General features: G+C 43.0%; 1 protein-coding gene across 1 annotated transcript in view; it reads left to right on the top strand.

Annotated features, from left to right (window-relative positions):
* Positions 1–19,616, top strand: part of LOC144109755 (receptor-type tyrosine-protein phosphatase T-like) — a 109,552-nt gene that overhangs the window by 81,855 nt on the left and 8,081 nt on the right. The window contains 10 exon segments of the mRNA XM_077642551.1: positions 2,128–2,164; positions 3,459–3,556; positions 4,628–4,744; positions 9,659–9,807; positions 12,393–12,528; positions 14,050–14,199; positions 15,520–15,619; positions 15,697–15,773; positions 17,370–17,498; positions 19,286–19,411. Coding sequence (XP_077498677.1) covers positions 2,128–2,164; positions 3,459–3,556; positions 4,628–4,744; positions 9,659–9,807; positions 12,393–12,528; positions 14,050–14,199; positions 15,520–15,619; positions 15,697–15,773; positions 17,370–17,498; positions 19,286–19,411 — 1,119 coding nt within the window.

The raw sequence follows: 19,616 nt of genomic DNA, 5'->3' as shown, positions 1-19,616 counted from the left end.
TATCCTCTGCTGTTTAATCTAAATATTAATGATATTGTTACTATTGACACTTTCGCCCGCTTTATAATTTATGCAGATGATACTACAATCTTTATACCTGGTGACACCTTCAATCATCTAAACATGCGTGCTAATCGCATACTGGACGACCTAGCAGAATGGTCACACACGAATTCCCTCTCAATAAATGTGACACAATCCAAAGCTGTAGTTTTCCGTCCGAAGAATAAAACTTGTGGCACTGAATTAGCTTTGTTTTACAAATTGCAATTAATGGAACCAGTAAAATCATATAAATCTTTGGGAGTTTAATATCTTCATGATAACATGCAATGGGATGACTATGTTAATTACGTCATGTTGTAGACATCCAAGGTTGTAGGCTTTCTATCGCGTCATGGCAACATTTTACCGGAAAAAGTCATACTTGCCTCATATAATTCTTTATTCTGCTCCCACCTAAATTACAGTACCTTAGTGTCGGCAACATCAACACATTCTAATTTACAAAGGGAATTGGTGCTTCAAGAAAATCCTTCGTATAATCTATGACTTACCCAGCAGACACACAACATAGAATCTGATAACTACCTTCGGCATCATTACCATACTAAATCTTTACGCTTATAGACTGTTGCACCTATATAAATTGGAGCAAAAAGACGTATTGACACCATTTCCTCTCAGGCCTTTTGCACCAATCTGATTCGCCCTATCCGCACCGCCATAAACAATAGTGGGTTTTACCATTTACACGAACCAACTACGGCCGTCAAATGGTTAATTATCAGTTACCGCTGGCACTAAACAAGCTAATGGAAGTTAACGTTAGCTGTCAATATTACGGAATTTTGCTGTAGTCGTCACGCTACAGCTAAAATTATTAAAGCAATCGCCAAGTGCGCACAAGTTAAAATTGAATTTTCTTTCTTACATTCTCACCCTTGAAGGACCAGAAAAAATGCAGGTTTTTCGAAAGCGCGTTTCTAATTATACGAAGGTTACAATACCAGTGGCGTTCCGGGAGTGTGCATCACAACAGAAAAGAGAAATTTTAGTAGGGGGGTTTCTGGCGACTCATGCGGTGTGCGGCGACTGCGGGCTTACCCAGTTGTCCTTCGTTATTTAAACATGATGGCTACTAACCTGTTATAAATACACTAAATGTGACGTACAAATTAATCTTATATTTAAAAATTTTCAAACATTTTGCTCTAGACGAGAATAACAAAGGGACGCTGCAATCTCTTACGGCCGGGTAAGGCACTCCAATGTGCTCAAATTGTCATGCTCATGAGGCGAAAGGGAATGTCAGCCAAGGACGCGGTAGCACCGAAAAGCAGTGGTACTCTAGTGCGTACAGTTATTCTAGTGGTGCAGCTAGTGTGTGCAGTCCCTGCTGCGAGGCAACTAATCGCGCCCATCTGCCATCGTTCTCAGCCCTGTACGTAGACTGTGGTTCTCACCCCCGAAGTGAACGCTTCCGCCAGTCTCACAAAATCGAAGGTAGCCATCGGTAGCATCGGTAACATCGATCCATTCAAGGTGGTGTGATTAGGGGCGGCGATGGCATAGCGGTAGACAGGGGGGGGGGGGGGGGGGGAACGTTGTTTGTTAATGCTGCGCTCCACCTGAATAGCAGAATAGGTAATATATGTAGGTTTCTGGTGACTGGGAAGTAGTCTACTGCCTTTTCATGTCCAACATTCTTTGAGCAAAATTTTGAAAATTGCAAAATTGTAAGATACTATTATGGCAATATTTAATTTAATGCTCCATTATTCTGATAAGCATCAAAATTTTTCCTTTAAAGTGTTTACATCGATTGCATCCAACAGTCAAGATTGCCATAGAACACCAATGAGGAACGCTTTTGATGATAGCCAAAATGTTAATGGAAAAAAAAATCCAAGACGGCTGTCGTGTGATCCGCGGATATATTTATTTTCATAGGGAAATCTTAATTTTATAAAAAAAAATTGAGTGCATAAGCGGTTTCGCGCTCAAAAATTCTTCTGTCTATATATGTTGGACATGGTTAATTGAGAGATGTGGCTGGCCTACTGCTGGCGTAACCGTGGCGAACGCTGTTTACTTCAATTTCCTTTCATCTTGCTCCTTGTGCAGGGATACAGGTGTCCGCGCAAGTACATCGCAACTCAAGGTAACTGTCCGTTTTCAAGTTATGACATTCGAACGCGCTCCAGCCGCCCTGAGACCCCTGAGTTGGGAGTAGAATAAAGTTCCTTCATTTTTTCAGAGAGAAATTGAATTTAAAGCCGCATTCTCTACAATGAAAAACGCATTTTATTCATTTTTAGCACTGCTTCTGCAAGAAGTTCACTCAACGACTTTCTAGGCAATGGTGTGTTTTCAAAGATGCTGATACTGTATATTAACGTGCATAGGCTTACTATATTTTACAAATGTCACTTTACGAGTTATGAAGCGGGCAGAGCGGGTGAGGGAACAAACACGGGTTAATGACATCCTAGTCGAAATCAAGAGAAAGAAATGGGCTTGGACAGGGCATATAATGCGAAGGCAAGATAACCGCTGGTCCTTAAGAGTAACCGAGTGGATTCCAAGAGAAAGTAAGCGTAGCATGGGGCGGCAGAAGTTTAGGTGGGCGGATGAGATTAGGATGTTTGCAGGCATAGGGTGGGCGCAGCATGTAAAGGATAGGGTTAACTGAAGAGACATGGGAGAGGCCTTTGCCCTGCAGTGGGTGTAGTAAGGCTGATGATGTTGATGAAAATGAACTTTCGTTTAATCATAAGGGTTGCGAGTTGTGAAAGTTTCCAAATGCACGGCAGTGTATGGTGATACTTGTAGTAGGCAACGAAGTCTAAGTCTTCTTTGTAATCAACAGTGTTTCCCACCAGAATTGGTTCGTTTTATTGTACTCCACGGCAAAATTAGCCACCATTTTAAGTACATTTTATGTTTTACTATATTTTTTATTCCGACCTTGGGAATCTGGCAGTTGAGTTCCGTGACGGAGAGGTTCTCGCCGTGTTGACTAGGTGGCACCGTTCTTCGAGTTCCCAATTTTAAAGTATTCAGTCGGATCGCTTTTGATAGTTATTCATTGCCATGGCCGGAAGTGATGTACTCGCCTGCGTTACACCACTTGCAGCTTTGCACAAGGCTACGTGTTTATGTTATTGACAGCGGAATATAAAAGCCCGTATTGCCCTTAATGTTTTGACAAGATATAAGGGTTCATTCGCTTTGTCAGATGGCTGGTTGATGGTAATGTCTGTTTGCACAAACGGCATGCAGTGCTGATACGGTAGATGTAGGACCACAGTTATTAGTGGCATGGTCTTTTTTAGAGACTTTGGGTGCATGTGAAATTCACGCTAAACATGCTATCACGCAAACCACAAGAAATCTGGTCACATGACTACAATCTGTATAAAACCTGTGCTATATTCTCTTTTTCCAACTTGCAGGCCCAAAGCAGACGACGCTCACCGACTTCTGGCGAATGGTTTGGCAGGAGGGCTCCTGCAAAGTGGTGATGCTCACCAACCTGAAGGACCAGGATAAGGTACGCGCAACATTTACAGCACCTCTGTAAAAAAAAAAAAAAACGTTACACCACTACGTGCGGCACTGCCTCGGCAGAAACAGGCAGAGTGCCTTTCGACTGTAGCATAGACAACATTTTAAAGCAGTCGCTGTTCGTGCTATCATCACTGGTGGTGCATTATAAGGCGGCACACTTTATTAATGAAATATTTTGAGGCACAGCTGTCTTCGCTGTGTTGAATGCATGGAGATTACGCGTAACCGTTGATGTCATAAGCAGTTATGAGCACAGCAAAGGCATGGCAGCAGTTTGTCGGTGGGTGCGCACCTGGACCATGCACTGCAAGAAGGAATGAAAGATCAAGAGAATAAACAACAAAAAAAATTCTCAATGTCTCCTTTTCCAAAAGGTCAGTTTCGCTTTTTACGCAACAAGCGTAAACGTTATCACTTTCTCTTTGCAAAAGCAAAGCTTAGACAGACATTTTTATGCACCAGAGGATGCGCGCATAAGCGAGGGTTCGACTCCACAGCGCGAAAGTACCACCAGATGAGGCAGCGTGCATTTCAGCTGCCGCTCACATACCATGAGGTATATGTGACTGGCAGTACTTGATGCGGGCTTTTTATTAAGCAAGTGTAGCATCACAGCCGGTGCTATGAGTTGGTCTGTGTGGTTCACTCTTTCTCAAAAGGTTTGTTTATTTCGTCCCTGGGTTCACTGTCTTCATATTAATGTCTTCGAAGCAGTGAGCTCCTTAATGAAAGCAGTGAAATATTTAATAAAGATCTAATGCTTGAAAAGGTGCCGCAGGAGTTACAAAACTTGAGAATTTTGAAAGATAAATGTAGCTACGCAAAATATTTTAGAGAGTAGACTACAATAACAGCACCGAAGGGAGGAGGGGTGGTAAGGGAAACCTTGGTTAACGCTGCACAATAGTCAGGCTTTACGTGTTAACTATACTAGCGCACAAGCATGCTGGCTGCTGTTTTCCTTAAAGGCAACCAAACGAGCTTCAACTTCTACTTTAACTGCAAGTGTTGTGCAGGTATCGATTGTCTGTGGCTAAACTATTGCTTTTTGCAGACAAAGTGTGCACCGTACTGGACAGAAACCTCGCAGAGGTACGGCAAGTTTGTGGTGACCTTAATGAAGACTGACACCGAAGTCGACTTCGTTGTGCGGGAGTTTCAGCTAGAGCTGGTAACATGTTTCCCTTACTCTTTAATACTTGTTCAGCGATAAAGTGCGCTGTTGCTTATTTTAGTGCAGAACTTTTGGTTTTAGGTTTTGTTGCTTTCGTGTCCGCCTTGTTTTTGCAATTCACCCATTCATATAAATTCGTGTTCAGGAATTTTTAAAATAGTGTAGGCGAAGTAAGCTGCAGTGAAAACCAAATTGTCAACACCAGATGGGCAAAAACACTGAACGCATTGGATATTCTGAAAGTTCAGGGCAGTATACTCTAAAATCGCAATGGTAATTGCAGTTAAATGTGGGGGGAATATATGTAGGCATCGAAACCATGAGGCACATATTACCCAACAATGGTGGACCCAATCATGAAGGAATTTTTCCCACTTAATGACTGCGCTATCGTTCGTGCATGCCCGACAAATTTAAAGCATCACGAGAAATTATAAAGGCCAAGGCAAGTTTCTATAGCTAGAATGATATCTATATAACTTCGCAACGATTTAGCAATCCAGAGTCACTGACAGCAGGTTCTATTTTGAGGGTCTTGGGAAGCCAACTAATCACGAAAACTAATCACAAAATGGAACCGTCCTTTTCGCTTTGTTTTCGCAATGGGGTGGGGGGAGGAGGGCTTCTAATAATATTAAGCCTGTGTTTAAAATGTGGCACATATACTACAGTTGTTTTATTGCGTTAGGAGTAATATTGTTAAAATGTGAAAGTTGCAGCGTCTGGATCTAGCTTCGGAAGTGAATCCTCGACCCTCCAGAAGCACCACTACCAATCGCCTCCAAAGCACATATCCTGGTTAAGCAGCTGCCCACTCGCCCACTGCCACCCTAGATCCACCTCTGTAGTCCACTCCCGTCAACCTCCCTCCCACCAAACCTTTTCGTCGAGGAAATATATTTCACCTGTTCCTTCGTTTTCAAGCCTGCCGCTCAAATGATTTTCTGATAGCTACTTGCTTGATGGCAAGTACATCAACGTAGCAGTTGACAAGGTCACTACTGTTGGAAGGAACTGTACAGCCAAAAACTTATCTGAAGCCTTCAGCACTCATTTCACGCAATACGTTGAACATGCCTCTGAATTGCACCACCGACTTATCACAAGATGTCCTGCCACCCTCTTTCTTGCGCCTGTTGAAGAAGGAGAAATTATGCAAATATTTCACGAATTAACAAACCCCACATCTTGTGATGTTAACAACGTACAGATTCGCCCTGTCAAATATATCATTGAATGTATCTCTGCCCCTCTTGCTGATATATATAACATATACTTTAAACAGCAACTTTTCCCTCAGATATGCAGACAGAAAAGGTGTCTGTCCTTTACAAAAAGTGTAACGAGACTGACCTCGGTAATTACTGGCCAATAAGCATCCTACCTGCTTTTTTTAAGTGCCTGGAAAAAATTGTTCTAAGACGAATGAAAATAGTTTCTGCAATCTTGGAACATAATTACTTGTTCACAGTACAGAATTAGACAAAATAAATCAACAGAGCTCGCCCTTCTTCACCAAAAGGATAATATATTAGAAAAATTTGAAAGCAGAAAGTTAGTATTCCGTATTTTTTCGGACTTTACTAAGGCTTTCGACAGAATTAGCTGTAACATTCTTTTCGAAAACCTAGTATTATATGGGATACGAGGACAATCCTTACTTTTTATGAAAACTTATTTATAATCTCGAAAACAATATGTTCAGATTAGTAAATTCAAGTCACCACAACGTTCAGTTAGTACCGGTGTCCCTCAAGGCAGTATGCTTGGTACTCTGATGTTCAATCTATATATTAATGATATTGTTACTATTGACACTTTCGCCCGCTTTATAATTTATGCTGATGATACTACAATGCTTATGCTTGGCGATACCTTCAATCATCTAAACATGCGTTCTAATCGCATACCGGACGAACTAGCAGAATGGTCACACACGAATTCCCTCTCAATAAATGTGACACAATCCAAAGCTGTAGTTTTCCGTCCGAAGAATAAAACTTGTGGTACTGAATTAGCTTTGTTTTACAAATCGTATTTAATGGAATCAGTAAAATCATGTAAATCGTTGGGAGTTTAATATCTTCATGAAAACATGCAATGGGATGACTATGTTAATTACGTCATGTTGTAGGAATCCAAGGTTGTAGGCTTTCTATCGCGTCATGAAAACATTTTACCGAAAAAAGTCAAACTTCCCTTATATAATTCTTTATTCTGCTCCCACCTAAATTACGGTACATTATGTGGGTGACATCGACCCATTCTAATTTACAAAGGATATTGGTGCTTCAAAAAATGCTTCGTATAATCTATGACTTACCCAGCAGACACAACACAGAATCTGATAACTACCCTCGGCATCATTACCATACTAAATCTTTATGCTTACAGACTATTGCAACTATATAAAGTGGAGCAAAAACGACGTATTGACACCATTTCCTCTCTGGCCTTTTGCATCAATCTGATTCGCCCTATCCGAAGCGCCATAAACAATGGGTTTTACCATTTACCAGAACCAACTACGGCCGTCAAATGGTGAATTATGAATTACCGCTGGCACTAAACAAGCTAATTGAAGTTAACGTTAGCTTTCGTGATTTTTACTCTCTCCTCTCTGCGAAATATTGTTGTTCATCTCAGTTATCACTAACGCATTAACCGTTTTGTATGATGGGCCTTCCAGTCTTAGCTGTTTTTTGATGCTTAGCCGCCTGTTTTCTTTCGTTGCTTAAAATCCCTGATATTTCTGTTTGACTGCGCGCACTATGATGTATATTTTTTTGACTGTCTATCGTTGCATGTTGAACCTGACGGTTATACTGAAAAGTGTCCTTAACAGTTATGTTTCTCGTTCATGTCACTGCCGCCTCAACACGAGGTGAGATCTCTGTCAAACGGAGTGCCGCTTTTTTTCTCTCCTCCTCCATCAACTTGTATTTGATCTGATAGAAATAAACATATTTTTATTAATAACAATAATATTATTATTATTTTTATGAAGAAATGAGTTTAGGTCGAATTTCTCACTGCTGCGCCTACTACGCACTTTAGTCGAAAATGAAACTTCTCTCAGTCGCCCATCACTGCGGCCGGTCATGCCTTTTAAACGTAAGCGCTCATTCTCGGCGCCATTTAAGCAAGGCATCGTATTACACGCGGAGGAATGAAAAAACTGTGGGACAGCACGTGATTTGAATGCAGTTGCAGGAGAGGGCTAGGCGTGCATCGGAAACAATGGTTACACACGTTCCTGGTCGCGTTGCCGGATACCTTTAGGGTGTGTACCTAAAATAGGCTCCGCAATTCCTGTTGCGCTTTACCGGAGTCAAAGTCTGTTTCAATTGCCTCAGCCAGAAAAACATTGGAGAACACATAAGCTCCGGCTTAAGGATATGCCCCAATTGCCTTAATTGGTTAATGCCCATATATGCGGAATTGTTCATTTCGGGAGAGTCGAAGAGTCTTGTCCAACCCAGGTTACTATTCCCTAGCAAACCCTCACGGCCAATTATTAATTAAACTTCCACCTGCCACGGCAGTCATTTTGCTTGTCATCCGGTGGGCAGGTTAGGATGTCGCGACAAGGTCAGATAACCTTGCTTTGCAATTTAGGTTGCTTCTCCGGGGAATTTTCCCTGAAAACGCCGACGTCGGGGAACAACACCTGGATTTGTTAAGAACGAGAAACTTAACGAGCAACATAATGGCACGGTCATTCTCAAAACGAGTTCAGTTTCTTGCGCTCTATCCAGGATGTTTCAAAGACGTAGAGTTTCAACAATGGCCACATTGGCCTGTCGTCGCAAGATCGCTCATCTTTCATTATATCATAAATTTTACCGTACTTTTAATGACGATGTTATCACACCGCACGCGCTTATCGTGTTTCCAGTAATTGTCACCCTAACGCCGCTTACCCTGTGAAAGCCCGCACTGAAGCATATCACCAGTCTTTTTCCCTGAAAACAGCCCGAGGCTGGAATGACCTTTTATCCGAAGTTGGAACCACCATCGACTTCCGAAAATTCAAAACCGCCATCGAAGATCGCCTGTATTCATGCTAATTGCCTTTTCTGCCCACCCCTCATGTAATGTCTCTTGTGGACCTTTTGAGGAACAAATAAATAAATAATTGAGTGGCAGCTTTGCATGGAAACAACCATTCACATCGCTCATCGTCAGTGTCTTGAAATTCGTACTGAGTTGCAGCGGTAAGACTTTTCCAGAAAAAAAGGGGCTGAACTGGCCTTCAGCACACACGCAGTAGTTAGGTCCTTCGATGAGCACCGATCCACCGAAGGGACGGGGTTTGACAAATGCCCTTTTTCCAAATATCGCACCAGAAAGGGATCTGAGTACCAGGTGCGTCAGATACGGGAGAAACCAATGACAGCGCCTCTCTGGGGATGAGTTTCTCACGGCGCACGCACGACACTATTATGTGCTCCGATGTGCTGGTCCTCTTATGGCACATTGGCGGCTCACAGCTTTCGTAAGCCTACTAAATGACGTTGTAACTTTTTTTCCTTTCGCAGGTGGATTAGTTAAGGTGTTCACCTATGTGACGAATTAAGAAATGTGCTAGTACAGGCGGCAGTTATAGCGTTACGAAAGCAATGGTTACCTGCTATGGTGGCTGCCAAGCCGAGATGATGATTCCGGCGCCTGGTGCTGAGGAAATAAAGGTCCTCGAAGAGATTTTTGCCTGACATGAAATTACGGCCGCTTTGTATGGCTTTATTAGCCGTAGTGAGATGAAAGAAAACCATATCTTTATCAGTAAAGGGACGAATCTGTTGTATATTTATGTGGAATGAAACATTCCTGCTAACACTGTGCAAGCTTGAGCTCAAGCCCTTTAGCGGGGCAGCTTCAGTGCGCTGGCTTGTCATTGAACTTTTATAGGAAAGCAAGACTCGAACCGTGGTCCAGTTCCACTTCACCACATGGCCTGACCACGGAGTTCCGCTCTACCCTGACTCCCTGCTGGCGTTCCTCAGAAGAATACGGGATTTCCAGCCACATGACGACCATCCAGTCATCGTCCACTGCAGGTATAAGGGAGTGTACATCAATATCTGTTTCAGAAATCGAGCTTTGCATAACTTGATTGTATGGCGACGACTGCAATATTTGTTGCATTTAAAGAAAAAAAGCCACCGTAGTGGTTGTCTTAGTCCAATTACTGTTCACAAGCCGGGAGATTTATGCATGGCTGCTAAACAACAGCCGAAAGTACTTTGCTTGCGTCCACGAGAAATGCTTTCATGATGGCTCTGTTTACAATGTAATGTGAGCGATTTCAATTTTTGCATATGTGCCTCTTTTAAAAAAATTCCCTGAGCTTAAACATGGCCGTCGAGTTGACCAAGGAGACAGAGAGAGAGAAGCTAAAGTACGGAAAGGCCGGGAGGTCAACTATCTCATAGCTTTCGTAGCTATCTCATAGTTCATAGCTTTCAACTCTAAGCATTTAATTTGCGCCTTCACAGTTTTCCACTGAGATTAGGGATTACAGTCTTTACCCTAGAAGCTTCACTTTCGTCGTCAAGGAGAACTGAAGCGCAAGCACTGCAGCGAGCACTTAAAGTTTCCGTACCATGCAACAGAATACCTCGCATTTTCTTGTGCTTTAAGAGGACCAGACCATATTGCAAGATTCATTGCCACGCTCAGCTGGATATGCGATAGGCCTGAATATTTCAAGCATTCTGCGTCGTGTTCAGAAAGACGGAACCGCGGGCAATTCAAAAGGTTTTCCAATAGGTAATACGGAATTCTAACTGTAGTTTCTGAAATAAATCACGTTTATCATGGTCCTTGTTCACTCCGCAGCTTGTTCCAACGCACTTCATGCCCTGCGTGAATGTGGTAACTTATCATGAACGCATATTAAGCCCAGTCCGACCACAGTCTATCCAGAAGCTATCTTGATCCCTCAATGAGGTGGCATATAAAACATCTCCGCAGGCTGAAAAAACCTAAAGCTCCGGTGACAGGCCCGCTTAATACCTTTTCTTCTTACGAACAGATGGATGGTGTATTTTAAATACTCTAAACTCCGGATAAATACCACTCGCCCGCATAAGCGCCCTGTCCGCTTGTCGTAGTGAAGGCCAGTTTGTAGCGTTCCGCAGCTCGAGCGTGACTTGTCGGCTTTAACAGGGGCGCTCACATTTGTCCGCATCCACGTCGTCATAAGCCAAAATGCTTGTGGCACTCAGGTTACGGCTTCGTCATTTACAGGTGATTTCTATATGGTCAACCGAAGGTTCTCTGCTGAGTCACACCTGTTTTCCAAGAAAGGCATAAAGAACAAAAAGCACTCTTCGTCTTCTGAAGCCGCTAGTCACCCATGCGTACTTGAGGCTAACAACAACAGGTTGTGCTTCGAAGAAGGGTAAAATCGATGTTTTGCGGTGGCATGAAAGCATTTGGGCGAGAAGATTCTGCACATATACATTTTTAAAACCTCGATATATCTTGCTTGGCAATGGAAGAGCGTTATGCCCCATCTGGACTTACTATGCGGCGCTCGGTATGACACACACAGATAGAGCTTAAGCTGTACTAAACGTGAATTTTCTAACGATTTGTTTCGTTTAAAATATTCCGTCATCCTCCGTTGCTTACAGCTCCAGGTGACGTTGGTTGTGTGGTTTTGCATCCCGCTGATCTTTCGAGAAACACCATCGTGATTAGACTTGCCTAAACCCACTGTCTAAAGCACGCTAGGAGACCGGGGCCGAAGCCGACAGATGATAGAGAAATACCACGTGTTTAAAACGAATTACAGGCTTCTCAACGCTAATACCATCTCTTGAAAAGAAATGCACGGTACCCGCCGGAAGAATTGGCTTAACAATGTTCCGTGACTTGGCCGAACTAGATGCCGCGTGAGTACGGCTTCTAAAGGCAGCGCTGTGACCAGAAGAGCCGTGCCTGTGATCGGTCGTTGGATTACTCCTGGCCTTTTGTTCTCATCACAGTTGACGAAACGGGCAAACGCAATGACAGAAAATCATTGCGAAAAATACTTTCATTTATCACAGTTCTCCGCACACCTCCACAGAAGGCGCGACACACGGCAAGATTTACCCATAGTTGTCCTTGCCAGTTTTTGTTTACTTGTTTCTTCACTTTATTAGGGCGAAAGGCTTTAATAGCTCATACTCGCGGTGACCGTCCGTCCGGTCACGGGACCTCGTGTTGTCCGTGACAATGTTCGTCCGTTACATCGCCACCTAGGTCACGTGATAATCACCAAAACTGTAATCTTGGAATCTTGTCACGTGCCGGAAGTCTTAACTCGGGAACTAAAAAGGTTAGGAGAAAAACCGCTTAAGAATGGTGGCATGAGATGGAGGAGGACCGGAGTGCATCGCAGGTGGCACTGCACAAAATTCCAACCCAACTACTGCCTACCACGCGTAAGCCGAGCTATCTCAATCACTACAATACAGCTGTGGTGCTAGTACAGGGTTCAGTTAAGATTTAAATACAGTAATGATATTGAATAAAATGAATTCTAGCTCGGCAAATTCAAATTCAAGTCAGTGCAATGAGTCGCAAACGGCTTTCGCCTTCCCGCCCTTAAGAGATATCTGATTGCGTCCAACGAGATTTTTCTCTTGCAAAGTGGAGGCATCGGCCGCACGGGCACACTGATCTTGGTGGACAGTATGCTGGCCCAGGCAGAAGCCGAAAGTGAAGTGGACCTGGTGTCTCAGCTTCACGCCATGCGGCAGTGCAGGGTTAACCTTGTGGAGTCTTTGGTAAGTAGCGTTTTAGTGATGCTCCTGTTTTGAGCCGCTCTAGTGCTCGGATCACTGCGAAACTCGAAGGCCAGCTGACTTTGACCGCGCTTGCAGCATTCATGTGAACTTCTCAGCGTCGCTAAAGATATGCCCACTATAGGGAAGAAGTTTTAGATGCCCATAGTAGGTGCTTCTATTACTGAGACGCGGCTTATACTTCTCAAGCCTTATAACAGGCTGCCGCTGAGGCATTCTTTTCCTGTCAGAGTTTTGTAATGAACAAACTATAATAACGTAGCTTTACTCCAACGACTGAGATAAACTAAAAAACCGGCTTTAACGCGAAATGTTTACACAGAGCCATGGCAGCTGGCGGAGAAGCGTCGTGATTACGCAATAGCACAGAGCTTTACAGAGGAGCGCATTCTTTAAACATTGTACCAAGCACCGGGCAATAGAAGCAGCTATCGATATACGCCCTTCTAGAAATTAGCAGCAGCAATAAAGAAACTTTTATACCTGAAAATCATGAAAGGACAGCCACGCAGCTAGAAATAAAAATGTTTTAGGGCTGCCTGAAATCATCTCATAATTTAGGCCGTTAACCTCCACTTCGAATAGTTTGAGTTTTGTTGTTCTTGGGTAATTATGTTTAACGGTTGACTTTTAAATTCCGGAGAACGAGGTACTTCAAGGCGATCCGATAATTTTACCTAGCAGTCGGTAATAGCCAGATTAAGGCTTAGGGCTTGGAAACGCTATTCTGCTGGATGCGATGGCACAACGAATTTTGGCCTTCCTTACGTGCTACACTGAAATCGTGTTGCGGAGGAGTGCGCGCATCAGCATCCCTGGGGACTCACATGGCGTCCTGTGTCCAACCGAAGAGGCTGCTAGGTACCGCAGACCTCTAGCGCTGCTCAGAGAGGAGTCCTCAAGATACGGGCTGTGGTAGATGACAGGCGCTTACGGGTGTCACTGTGCGCTCCCCTCCGCGGCTTCGGTACTGCGCGTGTGGAGGGCCACAATTCGTCGCGCCGCAGAGCCTAGAAGAATTGCATTTTCAGAAGTCTAAAGGAGGCAGACTTTTTACTAGCAGCCATCAACAAACAGTCAAAACAGTAGCTAAACAATTATCGTTAGGATTGTTAATAATGTAGTTAAAGGTTCAATTATATTTACCAACACGGATTCCACTGACATGCGCAAAAACCGTTTTTATGCTTTTAGTAACTCGTACTGAAATGCTAATAAAGACTGTGATGCTTTTTGTATAACAGGGACTGTTCATGCTACTTTCAATATGTATTCACCAAAGGCTAGAGGCGACAAATTGGTATTTCAGCGCAATGCAGTCAATGGCACACGGCATATAATATATGTTTTAATATGGTTCCTGTTTATTTCCTTGTGAGCGTCGAAACATAAGAATAAAAACACAACCGTGGCGTTGGGTGGAAGTTGCCCCTGAAGCGATCTACTTCAAATGCTTGCCTTTTGCATTGATGTATATGAGAACACTTGTTGGGTATATTTCAGGAGCAGTACATTTTCGCCTACATAGCGCTGGTGGAGATACTCTGCTTCAAGGACCACAAGCTCTCGGTCAAGGACTTCGTCAGCCTGTACCAGAAGCTGAAGGCCAAGGGACAAGCTACAGGCAAGAGCGCCATCGAGCTTGAGTATGAGGTGGGCTCCTATCATTCATTTGACTTTTGATTTTCGCTTAGATATAAACATGCGAGATTTGCAAAATTCGAATATTCCACAAACAAACATTTGCCCGTGACAAACACTACAAATCGTTTTGATAACCTGTGGGAACGCATTTTTAATTATTAGGACCAGTATGGATATTGTGGCATGCCCAACTAGCCCAAACATAACCTGCTATTCGCACGTTAGCCGCAAACAACGACATGGATAATAATTATGATAGGCACCACAAATCATCTGAGCTTTCCAGTTTAAGCGTGTTTCCTTATTTTTGAAAACCGATTTAGGGTTCCTTACGTTGGCCGCTTCGAAGTCGCCAGAAATATGCACGGGTGTTACGAAAAACGAGCGCATATCTTCAGTGTTTCTAATTGCGGTCTTGTATTTGCTATTGTTGCATTCTGGCTACACCGTACATGCATTCCTTTATTCCATTTGCATATATTCAGATTTCTGGATAGAACTGTATAGGCAGAAATGAAGCAATATTTCATTGTTTTCAGCTATAGCTTTCTATTTTTTCTGGGGGTATCTTTACATTCAATCTCTGGTGCGTATCAACTGTTGTTGTGCGGTCTTATCTATGTGCTACTTGGACTTAAGTGATCATTAGCGACTTACGAGTGTCCTTCGACTAAGAATATGTTTTTCATCATATGGTTTGGACCTGAAACATTGGCCTAAACTGAAATGATCGCAGTTGAACAGCACTACGTGCAAGAGATTAAGTTCCAGCTCAGCATCCACTGCTATTAAAGGGACATTCAGCCCAAGTGAATCCATTAACTGCTCCAATCAAAGAATATTTCTCGGCCTCTCTTTAGGTGTTTTAACGTTTGTCCATCAGCAAAAAAAATTGTAGCCGAAAAACTTTTTTTTCAATTTTGAGGCCATTTGATTTAAGCTCATATTGTCCACACGGGAAGGATAGGGTGCCGGTGTTTTGAAGTAAATGGTGGTATTGCATGGTTACTGGGGTCCGCGTCGAAATTCTGCCGTCAACGCAAGCAGTTTAATAGCAAAATCGGCTGGTGATGACGGCACCTGCTTTTCAGTTTGGCAATTTATTGCTTATGAAATTATCATTTGAGTCAGACTGGTGTCCTTGTCGTTAGCTTGATGCACTCTATCGATACAAGCCATATTCATTTTGTCCCTAATGTCCCTCCAATCTGATGGGAAGCATCCACACCGTTACTGAGGACAATGCCAGTTAGCTTTCGTTGATACATGTCGCAAAGGACATTGTGCCGTCATTACGAATATTGATTCTTCAATTTCTTTTGTGGCCAGGAGCTTGCGCAGGCTTGCCCACTACCGGGACCGGAGGACTACAACAGTGCACGTGAAGATAAGAACGCTGCTAAGAATCGTTCTTCAAAAATTCTTGCAGGTGTGCTTGAAACTTACATTACTGCGTATTACACGCTATCAAGTAATGCGTCTTTACTATCCTCTCTACACTTTCAGGTGACAGTCGGAGACCGTTCTTGAGCGTGACCGCTGATGGGTCCAAGTCAGACTACATCTACGCCGTCTACGTTGATGTAAGATGACCGTTTTTTACCCACTAATCTGCCCTTTTCAAACAGAAATCTTAGAATTGCGACCAAGCGCAGCAATTTTCAAGACCCCGAGAAAAAGATTTTGTCACTACGTATTGCAGCAAAATTCTTGTAGACAACAGGGTGCAGATAAAGAGGGCTCTATAAGCTTCCCTAGCAAAATCGGCTCCGTGTTCCAAATTAAGTATTGTAATGTACTGAACACCCCGCCTCTTATATTTGGGAGCAGCAATTTACGTTTCTCTCGACTAAATTCAGACAGCTCTGCAATCGTGCTGCAAGAACAAAAAAAAACATCGAGAAGTTAGATTTGTGGAAAGCATTATCGCGGGGGCTCGAGGTAGAAGCATAGTGTTGGGAAAATGAAAGCGTTTCTTCTATTTTTTCTTTTGACTTTTTCGACAGCAATATCGTGTATATCTGTGGCAGTGAGAGGACCGCGCAGTAAAATAGGATTACAAGTTGCACTATCACAGGCCGGCCATTTTATGTTTTGGTTCTCTTCCGTACTATATTGTTTACAGGCTCCGCATTCTAATTCCTGGTAGCTTTTGGTGGAGCCTAGAAAAGTTTTTACTATGGATTAGACCGTCACAAATAGCTGCGCACGTGGACGCAATAGTGCGCGGAATAGCAAACAAACTGGTCTCGTCGTTTCTAAGTTCGTGTGTACGTACATCTGGACGCTGTACAATCGAGATGCGTGCAAAACTCATATAAGCTTTTAGTCCCTTTGTGTGCCACTTAATTAGGCTAAGATAATGCAAAGAGCGGTAAGAAAATAAGAAATTTCATTCATATTCTTTAATCGTGCGAGAAAACTATTTTTGCGATAACAGTATGGGTAAATTACTCCAGCAAATGAGACCCTTCAGTATGCTGGGAACATGGCTTCGATGATGCAGTTATGGTTTGGTGGAATGAAAGATGAAAGGCAATAATTAAGTGCTTACCCTTGAGAAATACTTCAAGCGGACATGCTTATTGAATAACATGAGAACCTGCCAGTTAATGTTTCAGGCAGTCACGCGTGACAAGATTCTTGTTACGCATTCAGGTAACTGGTGAAAACATGTAATTAAAGTTGTGCTAACTATACATCTTGACAAATTCACATATATTTTAAATGTGTATGCAGCTATTTCTAACACGCATGCTGCTGCATAATAATTTCGACGCGACGGATTGGTTGATAACGCGGTTAAAAAAAACAACTCGAAAATCGCAGGAAGAGGTATAGATAATAGGCGCTGATTGTTCTACTAAGCACCTGGAATATCTGAGCGAATGTGGCCCCTCTGCCGACGCGCTAAATGAACTGTGCCCTTGGTCTTAACTGTTCTTTTCTCAGAGGTAGCTGGTGCTCGCGGTTACGGTTTCTTTATTAGAAAAATGCATATAGCCAATTACTAGCAACCAGTTTTTAATTTTCGTGTTGTCTAGGCGCAGTGCTCTGAGCAGAGTAAAAGCTGTTGATTTGTTCTCAGGCGCAAACACTACAACTACGAGAGGTGGTGTAGATTGCGTCTAGATCTCGTGCAAAATATAGCGAATATAACATGGGTGTTCTTTTCGCAGGGGTTCAAGCGGCAGAAATCTTACTTGGTGACCCAGATGCCTCTGCCAGAAACTGTGAACGATTTCTGGGAAATGCTAGCTGCGAGCGGCTCTGTCACTCTGGTCACACTGGGGCCACTGGAAGACGAGGTGCGAAAGCTGTTGAAAATATATCACGTTTTCCTTTCTTCAGAGGCGTTTTGCTGCTCTCAGTCATTTACTTCGCCTGCAGGGTAAGATGATCCATTTAAAAGCGAAATGCCAGCTAAGCAAAAAGGACAAAGCAACTTCTCCATCCCATGATGTCGATGGAGTAGCACAGCTCGAAATATCATGCCGTTAGGAGGACAGGGACACGTCCCTTGCATTGCATCCGGATTGTCATTTCACAAGCGCATCCAAAGGCGAAAATAACCTACATGAAGCCAGTTGCTCACACACTGCAATTCCAGTTGTAGTGCACCAGGAACCATTTCCTGTGCGAGCATCCCGTCATTTCCTGCAAAAACATCAACGATAGTGCGATGTGGAATTCAGCTGCACGATCGCATGTAAGCCTAGCAGTTATTGATGAGGAAATATCGATGATACCACACTGGGCTGCTTAAACCGGAATTTGTGCGGATGTGCATTCCACATCTTTATTCAACTCTTCGTAATTCGGGGCACTGGTAATATATCGACACCTACACGAGCAAAGACGGAGTGAGGGCATTTATCTTGTGGTCCTGCGAATGCAATTAGCCAGGAAAAACATGACCTCTCTGATTTCAACCAACATGTCGTAGTAATCTAGAGAAATAAGCGCAGAAATACAGACAAAGAACAAGAAAAGACATTGTACGACGATTAGCAAGTGCCTATATTCAACCACCGAATGGGTGTATTGAAGTATATGCACCAAAAAAGGGGCTCAGATGCAGCACTTCTATACCTCATGCAAAACTGTATATTATTAAGAACTTAAGAGGACGTTGAGCACTAATTTATTATAGCCTGTATCAACAGATTGCTGCGTGTTAATATCTAAGAGACACTCTAATTGATTACGGATATTTGAAAAGCCAGAAAAGAAAAAATCAAGCGTCTTGCTGCATTCTCCGTTTTCGAAAACAAACCGGAATGATTCCGAGAAAGTTCTCTGCGCAAGGATGTGTGAAACTATACGCCATCCTCCTTGATGTAGGAATAATGTAGTGCTTAGGGTGTCGACATCAGAAATTCAAAATTTAATGGCGGGAACATTTGAAATTTGATTTCTGAAGCAATCAATGCGTATTTTACTGCAGAATAAACGTGAACATATTCACAGACAATATAATAATTTTTTGTGTAAATGAGCTTTCATTACCCTTTACGCACTGTTCTTTTAAAAGCTAGCTCAGCGCAGTTACAGATTTCCAGAAATATCAATTTTTTCTATTTATTTCAATGTCGTTGGTAACTAGATATGCATTAGTTCCTCTATCATTTTCCGCATTCGTGCTTTGTTCCTTAGTTTAGCACTCGTTGAACGTGAACCCGAGAAATATATTCGGCGCCTACTTTTTCTTCCAATCCTAAATCTAGTGTTTGATTTATTGTCTGGAGAAAGCGCACACAAGAACGCTTCTCTGGGTGTCAGTTTGTATCCTCAGACCACAAGTCAGTGTATATCATTCCCATTGCAGTATATTTCGTGAATGAAATCTCAAGCTGTTGTTAATAATATCAACCTTCACAAACTTTACATTCCGATGGTCAGCCGTCATCTCGAATTGAAAGAAGACATTTGCTCCGAGCTCAAGCGGTGACACTTCCACTTTCAGCGGTTCTCAACAGATACGATCATTACTACGCATTTATTATAAGCTGAATAAAATACACCGAAGTTTTCCAGGAAATTTTTTGCCGTGGTAGGCTTCTGTTAAAACCGAAGCCTTTATTTATTCCAGCAGACCTCCCCTCAATTCTGGCCAGACCTGAAGTGCGCGGTTCGGTACGGAAAAGTCTTAGTTGAGCACACTGACACTCAAGACTTCCGGGGCCTCCTCGTCAGGACATTCAACGTCACCGAGGGCTCGGTAAGTAAGCGATGCCACGAATGCTGCGCCCATATAGTCCGCGCATGCATTTAATCGTTTAGTGAACCTAATCGGTTCTGAGAAAATTAGGCTTTGCTTCAGCGAGTACTAAAAACCGAAGTCTTTAAGCAGCAGGGCTACACGGCTACCGGTTCTCGGTGTAGCTCTAACGGATAACTAGTGAAATTTATTGAACTAACAGGTT

The sequence above is a fragment of the Amblyomma americanum genome, chromosome 11, assembly GCF_052857255.1.
Source record: "Amblyomma americanum isolate KBUSLIRL-KWMA chromosome 11, ASM5285725v1, whole genome shotgun sequence".
In the NCBI taxonomy this organism is placed as follows: domain Eukaryota; kingdom Metazoa; phylum Arthropoda; class Arachnida; order Ixodida; family Ixodidae; genus Amblyomma; species Amblyomma americanum.
Note: the sequence above shows the minus strand (reverse complement) of the source record. Positions and strands in the feature narration are given on the sequence as shown.